General features: G+C 41.6%; 1 protein-coding gene across 1 annotated transcript; it reads left to right on the top strand.

The window, feature by feature from the left end:
* Positions 1-1750: 1750 nt before the first annotated feature.
* On the top strand, positions 1751-2230 carry LOC108358888 (uncharacterized). The gene is made up of 2 exons (XM_017610405.1): positions 1751-1915; positions 1968-2230. Exons 1-2 carry the CDS (start codon positions 1774-1776, stop codon positions 2228-2230), a joined length of 405 nt encoding a protein of 134 aa, XP_017465894.1. The 5' UTR covers positions 1751-1773.
* Positions 2231-9334: the final 7104 nt, after the last annotated feature.

The following is a 9334-nucleotide window of genomic DNA, read 5'->3' as shown; positions in this document are numbered from 1 at the left end:
CACACTTTCAGAGATATGTAGCATGAGAAATTCGGTTTGTATGGGAAGTGCCACTCCCCCTTTACATATAGATTATTTTTAGCCTAAAACCATCCTTGGGACACGTGCGGCAGGTGGCAGTTTCAAAAAAATCGGTTCAGCCGTTCTCGAGCCTTGCGAAAACTAACAAACGGCTTTCTAAATATATATTAGTTGAGATATATTATATATTATAATTATATTTTGACAGTATCCGTTGTTTCTGATTGGCGCAAAAAAATCTGGCCTAGTGCCGAATTCGCCCCTTGATATTGTAGGATTGTAGGCACGTATATACGCGTGTGTGAATAGGGCTTTAGGCATATACATGTGAATGTGTTTAGACCGTAAGAAGTAGGTTAAGTAACTAGACCTTAAGACTAGTTGTTACTTTAGCGAGTAAGACCCGTTGGCTGTAAAACGCTATGTGCCATTTTATAAGAAATAATGAGAATCATTCGATTTTGGACACCGAGACCGACGGCCGCGTTTTAGTTTATTGCTTTGCCACCTGATATTTTACATCAGAAGTGGTCTTAGAACCAAAGTTAAAGTAAAGTAAAATAAAGTAAATTTTCGAATACTAAAGTAGCGCGCAAAATTTAAGATAATACTCTACACGATGAATCGCGAAGCTGTGAACGCAGAAAGATATTCGTTGTTGGAGTTCAAGAATTGGTGCACTGCCGTGGGCATAAACGCGAGCGGTGCGAAGGCGTCGTTAGCGGCTAGGCTGAGCGAGCTGTCCGCCGAAGCTCGAGGATTTTGCCCGGGCATCGACAAAGCAGATGAACAACGGCATGATGCAAAGGCTAACGAACAAGGAATTCTAAGCGAAGACGACGATGAAGATAACGGCGAGGGCAACGGTGAGGACGATAATAACGGGGACGACGACAACGGTGAGAACAACGGCAGAGTCTTGAGGAGCAAAAGTGTACAGCGACGCGGTAATGCAATGGTGATTAACGACGACGATCCGATATATGTACAGTGTGGCGTAGCGTGTGTGCGTAACGGTGCCTTCGGAAGTCGTCCGGTTAGAGACGCCGAAGAAAATAGCGGTACAAGCAACCGTACAGCAGGCGAGTTAACCGCTATTCGTGACAACGACGCAGAAGTAGCGGCCCATAAAATTGAACTGCTCGAAAAGGAGATACAGCTGCTTAAACTTCAGAAGACACAGTGGGAGCAGAACCAGGCAATGGCGTGCAGGACCAAAGTAGATGACAACGTCCCTTTTGAAACGCTGAAAGAAGTTATACCAACCTACGATGGTGGCGATGGTTTTGGTGCGTGGTATAACCAAGTGATGTATTATCGCGAAATTTTCAAAGCGAACGACGCCATGCTGTGTGTAGCTGTACACTTAAACTTGAAGGGCGCCGCCTTAGCGTGGTATAATGCAAAGTCGACATTTCACAAAAGCGCGGACGAGCTGCTACGTGAAATGAAAACCGTATTTACATCAAATGAACGAAAACTCGAACGCCGGCGTAAATTCGAAAAGCGGACATGGGTGCCTGAAGAAAGCTTCATCAGCTATTACAATGATAAGTGCACATTGAGCAGCGACTTGAACCTTAGCGATGAAGAGTTTGCCGGCTACCTCGTCGAAGGAATCCCAGATCGACAGCTTCGTAACCAAGCAAGGCTACACAATTTTGCATCGGCAAACGAGGTAGTGAGAGCATTCCGCTCAGTCACGTTGCCAGAACGACCAGCAGCCAAATCACGCTCCGATGAACGTTTCAGATGCTACAATTGCAACTGTTCCGGCCACTATGCCAAAGATTGCAGAAAGACAAAGCGGGAAGCCGGATCGTGCTACGCATGTGGAGAGAAGGGCCACTATGCAACAGACTGCAAGCAGTACAAGAGGGAGAAGAATACTTTCGTAAGTTATTTTAGATTGTATGTAGCACATGTTAATACTTGTATGTTTATAGAATGTCTAGTTGATTCAGGCAGCCCAGTTAGCTTAATGAAAGAAGTTGTGGTACCGTCAGGAGTGAATTTCGATGAAGTAAATGATTCGTACTACGGTTTAAATAAATCAGTTTCGAATATACTTGGAAAAGTTAAATGTATCGTCAAAGTTTTGAATAAAGACGTTTTAGTTGAATTCTTAGTGGATCCTAATGGGTGTATTGGTTATTCGGTGCTACTGGGTAGAGATTTTATTGAGGCTAGTACAAGTAGAGGCAGCTAATGGTGTGAACAATGTGGACGAAGTGGAGAAAGCGGACGAAGTTGAGAAAGTAGACAAAGTTGAGAAAGTTGAAGAAGTTGAGCAAATTTGTAATTTAGGTACAACAAGGAAGTTTACGTGCGAAAACATGAGCAACGCCAATGATGTGATTGAAGATTATCAGGTTAATGAGGCCATAAACGAAATTATGGCAATAGAAGTGTGCGAAAAAACTGCTATGGACCTCAAAGTGGGCGAAGAAGTCAATTACGATAATAAAATACTTTTTCAGGAAATTTTCAAAAGAGTTTACGTAAACTCGAAGAAACAAGGCAAACCAATGGTCAGAAAAGAAATGAAATGAAAAGTAGTCCGTTCGCATGTGCTCCAAGAAGACTTTCGTACAAAGAAAAAATAGAGTTGCAGAATATAATCGACGAATACTTAGAAAAAGGTTACATACGCCCTAGTGAGTCAGAGTATGTGTCACCCATAGTGTTAGTTAAAAAGAAAACGGGTGAACTTCGTTTGTGTGTCGACTACCGGAAATTAAACAAAGTTACGGTAAAGGATAGTTACCCGATGCCACTTATAGATGATTTGTTGGACAGGTTAGCGAACAAGAAATTTTTCACAAAGCTGGATTTGAAGAACGGGTTTTTTCACGTTTTTATGAGCGAAGATTCGATAAAGTATACGTCGTTTACTACACCTTTAGGGCAGTATGAATTCTTGCGAATGCCGTTCGGATTGAAAAATGCGCCGGCAACATTCCAAAAGTTTATTAATAAAATTTTTTCAGAGATGATTCGTAAGGGCGAGGTTATAGTTTATCTCGCTGATATCATGATAGCAACAGAGAGTATCAAAGAACATATCGAAATATTAGAAAAATTATTATTGAAAATTGTACAGAATAACTTACAGCTGCGTTTAGATAAGTGCGAGTTTTTGCAGTCGAAGGTGTCATATTTAGGCTATGTTATTACTGGTGAAGGTATACAGGCGGACGAGAAGGGACTGAACGCAATAGAAAACTTCGCCGTCCCGACTAAAGTCGTCGAAGTTCAAAGCTTTTTAGGCTTATGCTCATATTTCCGAAGGTTTATTAAGGACTTTTCGACTATAGCCAAGCCCCTCCATGACCTCACGAAAAAAGACACAAAATTCCAGTTTGGCAAAGTAGAGTTAGAATCTTTCAACAGTCTTAAAACAAAGTTGAAAGCGTCACCATTGTTAGCAATCTATGACCCAAATGACGCGACAGAGTTACACTGTGACGCAAGCGCTTTAGGGTTTGGAGCAATATTGCTGCAAAAAAAGAAAGACGGGAAACTACATCCAGTTTCTATTTTTCAAAACGCACAACGGACACCGAATCTAAATACCACAGTTTCGAGTTAGAAACTCTAGCGATTGTGTACGCATTAAAAAGGTTTAGAATATATTTGCAAGGCATAAAGTTCAAGATTATAACTGACTGCAACTCACTGACCTTGACGCTTAATAGGAAAGACATGAGTCCAAGAATAGCGAGGTGGGCGTTGGAACTACAAAACTACGATTATGAACTCGAACATAGAGCCGGCAAGAGAATGCAACATGTAGATGCACTAAGCAGAGTAAATGACATACTGGTAGTTCACGCAAATACTTTTGAAGAAAATCTTATCATATGCCAAAGTAGAGACGAGAAAGTAGGAAAAAAAAAAAGGAGTTAGAAGTTGGCGAGAACAGTCACTATGAAATGAGAAACGGAATAGTATACAGGAAGGGTAGAAATCTACTTTTTTACGTACCTGAGTCCATGGTAAATCACGTTTTGTAAAAGTACCATGACGAAATGGGGCATCTAAGAGTAGACAAAGTTGTGGAAACTATAGGAAAGAGCTATTGGTTTCCGAGTATTAGAAAAAAGGCAGTTTCCCACGTCGAGAACTGTTTAAAGTGTTTAGCATTTTCAGGCAAAAGTGGTAGAAAAGAGGGACTTCTACACATGATACCGAAGGGAAATAAACCGTTCGAGATGGTACACATCGACCACTACGGAGCGATTCATAGCAAATCTACAAAACATAAGCACGTTTTGGTAATAATAGATGCGTTTACAAAGTTTGTTCGCCTCTATCCCGTAAAAACCACTGCGTCAAAAGAAGCAGTTGTAGCATTAAAAGACTAATTCAGGGCATATAGCAGACCAAAGTTCATAGTATCAGATCGAGGAACCTGCTTTACTTCAAACGAGTTCGTGGAATTTTTAGCAAATAACAACGTTGAGCACATCAAAGTCGCGACAAGTTCACCCCAAGCAAACGGCCAAGCCGAGATCGTTAACAAAAGCTTAGGTCCGATGATTGCAAAGATGGTTGATTCCGAGGAAGAAATAGGGTGGGGAAAAGTGTTAGAATCAGTAGAGCATGCGATAAATAACACGGTTCACAAAGCAACAAAAGAACAACCTAGCGTACTACTGTTCGGAGTAGCACAAAAGGGTAAAGTTATAGATAGTCTTAGAGAAAATGTGTTAGAAATAATACAGGCGTCGTACCCAGTAGCAATAGTAAAAGTTAGAGAGCAAGCGGAGGCAGTGCAAAGGAAGGCGCAAAGTTATAATAAAAAGTATTCAGATTACAAACGGCGGGAACCACAAAAGTTTACAGTTGGCGACTACGTAGTGTTTTCCAACGTCAGCTCACAGGTAGGAGCGTCCAGCAAGTTAATACCCAAGTTCAAGGGACCATATAGAATTTCAAAAGTATTAGAAAACGACCGCTATGCGGTCGAAGATGTATAAGGATTTCAACAGACCCAAATACCTTACAAGGGCATCTGGTCAGTTACAAACCTAAAACCGTGGTACGATCATAGAAAAACCAAAGCCACAACAATATCATAAAATGTATTTGTTAACACTAATTTCGTATGAACTGTAACACTGTATAAAATTAACGTTGTAGAATCAGGAGATTCTATGAGTCAGGAAGGCCGAGTTGTAGGATTGTAGGCACGTATATACGCGTGTGTGAATAGGGCTTTAGGCATATACATGTGCCTTTGTTTAGACCGTAAGAAGTAGGTTAAGTAACTAGACCTTAAGACTAGTTGTTACTTTAGCGAGTAAGACACGTTGGCTGTAAAACGCTATGTACCATTTTAAAAGAAATAAAGAGAATCATTCGATTTTGGACACCGAGACCGACGGCCGCGTTTTAGTTTATTGCTTTGCCACCTGATATTTTACAATATGGTCGTTACTTACAGCTATTTATATTCGAAATTGCATGAAAATTGGAAAACAGGAGTCTATAAGCTTATCCAGGCAAAAAGCTACCTACGTACCGAATTTTATGCAAATCGAACCATAAATACGATTACTTCGAACAGATCGGTCCCTGGTCCACTTCTCGGAAAAAAATGGATCATATATGCTAATATATACTAAAAAGCTACCTACGTACCGAATTTTAAGCAAATCGGACGGTAAATACGTTTTTTTCGAATAGATCAGTCCCTGGTCCACTTCTCGGAAAAATGGTCTATATATCCTAATATATGCTAAAAACCTACTTACGTCCGAATTTTAAGCAAATCGGACCATAAATGCGATTTTCTGGAATAGATCGGTCCCTGGCCCACTTCTCGGAAAAAATTTATCATATATGCTAATACATGCTAAAAAGCTACCTGCGCACCGAATTTTAAGCAAATCGGACCGTAAATTCGGGAGACTCTATGAGTCAGGACGGCCGAGTTGTAGGATTTTAGGCACGTATATACGCGTGTGTGAATAGGGCTTTAGGCATATACATGTGCCTGTGTTTAGACCGTAAGAAGTAGGTTAAGTAACTAGACCTTAAGACTAGTTGTTACTTTAGCGACCGACGGCCGCGTTTTAGTTTATTGCTTTGCCACCTGATATTTTACAATATGGTCGTTACTTAAAGCTATTTATATTCGAAATTGCATGAAAATTGGAAAACAGGAATCTATAAGCTTATCCATCGGACCGTAAATACGATTTTTTCGAATAGATCAGTCCCTGGTCCACTTCTCGGAAAAATGGTCCATATATCCTAATATATGCTAAAAAACTACTTACGTACCGAATTTTAAGCAAATCGGACCATAAATGCGATTTTCTGGAATAGATCGGTCCCTGGTCCACTTCTCGGAAAAAATTGATCATATATGCTAATACATGCTAAAAAGCTACCTGCGCACCGAATTTTAAGCAAATCGGACCGTAAATTCGATTTTTTCGAATAGATCGGTCCCTGGACCACTTCCCGGAAAAAATGGGTCATATATGCTAAAAAGCTACTTACGTACTAAATTTTAAGCAAATGGGATCATAATAAGATTTTTTCGAATAGACCGGTCCCTGGTCCACCTACCCGAAAAATAGTAAAATTTTTTTAGCCTAAAACATGGTGGTTACCAAAAGAATTTCATGAAAATCGGACCAGCGGTTCGCGATATTACCTGTTACAAAAAAAGGGACTTCTCTTTATATAATTAGTATAGAAGTATAGATGAACGAACCTTTTTCGTTTAACAGCATCGCGAGATTAAAAAACGATTTAATCTTTCCATTTCAAAATAATCTAAAGACGGTAAGGTTTAAAAAAAACACACACAGTTTTAAATATCCGAGTTATCTAATAGATAAATATATATATGTATGTGGATTGACACGTGCGTAGCTTTTAGATGTTTCAGGAAGAAGAAATTTATTTCGCATATTTTTCACTTATATACTAAGAATATGCTACAAAGAGAATGTCAGATTACAAAATAGTTATTGTTCAGTGTTGCTTTTCAAATTCACGCGCTGAGTAAGGCAATTGAGCGGCGACGAAATAACAAAAGGTTACCACAATACTCCCCTCCTAGACACCTTACGGGGTGGCGATGAAAGCGGGTTTCAAGCGGTCGATTGAAACTTTAACCTCGTTGTTGTTTATGTCGACTACGAAATATTTTGGCAATCTACGAATTACTTTATACGGGCCTTTGTAGGGAGGAGAAAGTGATGGTCGAATTAAGTCGTCTCGAACGAAAACCTGTTCGCAGCTCTTTAGCCCGGTATGGACGAACACTTTTCCTTTTGAGTGCCAGGCCGTGTCGACAGGTCGCAAGTCCCTCATACATTGACGAAGTTGCCTAACCATTTCAGTCACGCTGACTGTCGATGTGGCATCCGTAAAGTACTCTGAAGGTAATCGCAGACTTTCTCCATACACCAAATCTGCTGGCGCTGCTCCCAAATCGATTTTATACGTGGAACGCAGACCTAACAAGATGAGTGGTAAGTACGTTGTCCATTGGCTTGCGTTGTGGCATAGTATAGCCGCTTTTAATGTACGATGCCACCTTTCAACGAGGCCATTTGTTTGTGGGTGGTAAGGCGTTGTACGGAAATGGCGAGTGCCTAGCAACTGAAGTAACTGTTGAAATAGGGCACTTTCGAACTGCCGACCTAAATCAGAAGTTATGCTTACTGGTACGCCGAACCGCGATATCCACCCATTCAACAGTGCCTTGGAAACAGTTGGCGCGGTCATGTCGGGTATAGGTAACGCTTCCGGCCATCGTGTAAACCGGTCAACTATCGTGAGGCAATAACGATTTCCTTCTGATGGCGGAAACGGTCCGACCAGGTCGATGTGTAAGTGCGCGAAACGTTTGCTTGGGCATTGTCGACGCTGTAGTGCCATTTTATTGTGTCGGATTGTCTTGTTTTGCTGGCATTTCAGACAAGTGCGAGCATATTCCTTGCTGTCGCGCTGGATTCCAGGCCAAACGAACCGCTCTGTCATCAATCGTGTTGTCCCTCTTATGCCAGGGTGCGACAAATCGTGAGTCGCTCGTAAGAATGGTTGCCTAAATTTGGTGGTTACAAATGGTCGAATACGCCCGGTAGAGCTGTCACAGTATAAGCTCTTAGAACTGTAGGGAAGAACAAAACTTTTTATATTAAGTGAATGTTTAACATTACCATTTAATAGGGATTGCAATTCTTCATCTTTCTGCTGGTCTTCGGCCAAATGATCATAGTTTATGGGCTCAGCCGCGAGCGATTGTATGCGTGAAAGCAAATCAGCTGCCACATTACCTTCGCCACTAACATGGCGAATGTCGGTAGTTATTTGCGCTATATAATCGAGCTGACGTACTTGGCGACTGGAAGCTTTATCAAGATTTTGTTGAAAAGCGTAGATCAGCGGCTTATGGTCAGTATAAACGTGGCAGCATCGGCCTTCTACCATGTATCGAAAATGTCGCAGCGCTAGATATACAGCAGTTAGCTCGCGATCGTAGGTGCTGTATCGACTTTCGGGAGATGTAAATTTACGGGAGAAGAACCCTAGTGGTTGAAGCGATCCATTGACCACCTGGTTCAATACAGCACCTGCAGCGAAATTCGAGGCGTCCACCCATAATGATAGGTCGGCGTCATGCAAAGGATGGGCGAGTAACGCACAATTTGCCAGTTGTTGTTTGCATGCGTTGAAGCAGTAAGTCGTTTCTTTAGTCCATGTAAGTGGGGTAGTGTCGTTCCGACGATTCCCGGCAACCATATCAAAAAGCGTCCCTTGTGTTGTCAGCGCGTTCGGCAAAAAACGGCGGTAAAAATTAAGCATCGCCAAGAATCGCTTCAAGTCCTTAGCAATAGCCGGCTGCTTAAATTTCAGCAACGCCTCAACTCGCTCAGGAAGTGGTCGTATGCCATCCTTCGTAATGGAATGACCCAGGAAACGTAGCTCTGTGACACCGAACTCGGACTTGCCGACGTTGATTGTAAGGTTGTTGGCTTTCAATCGCTGGAAAACTTCACGGAGGTGGTTTTGGTGCTCTTCCTCAGATGTAGATGCGATGCAGACATCGTCTAGGTAAACGAATATAAACTGCAGGCCTCGAAGAACCTCATTAATGAACCTTTGGAATGTTTGAGCGGCATTCCGCAATCCAAAGGTCATGTGAGTAAATTCAAAGAGGCCGAAGGGGGTCGTTAATGCCGTCTTGCAGATATCCTCTTCGTGTATGGGTACTTGGTGAAAAGCTTTCTTTAAATCGATTTTAGAAAATATGCATTTTCCAGCCAAAATATTCGAAAAATCGTTG

This window comes from Rhagoletis zephyria, unplaced genomic scaffold (assembly GCF_001687245.7).
Source record: "Rhagoletis zephyria isolate East Lansing unplaced genomic scaffold, Rhagoletis_zephyria_1.1 Rzeph_scaffold_00311, whole genome shotgun sequence".
NCBI classification, from domain to species: Eukaryota; Metazoa; Arthropoda; class Insecta; order Diptera; family Tephritidae; genus Rhagoletis; species Rhagoletis zephyria.
The sequence above is the reverse complement of the archived record's forward strand: the minus strand, read 5'-3'. Positions and strand labels throughout refer to the sequence as shown.

Coding starts and splice junctions, on each gene's coding strand:
- LOC108358888 (XM_017610405.1), top strand. CDS start 1,774: ATGCTACAATTGCAACTGTTCCGGCCACTATGCCAAAGATTGCAGAAA. Junction 1,916..1,967: donor AGAGGGAGAAGAATACTTTC/GTAAGTTATTTT, acceptor GTATGTTTATAG/AATGTCTAGTTGATTCAGGC.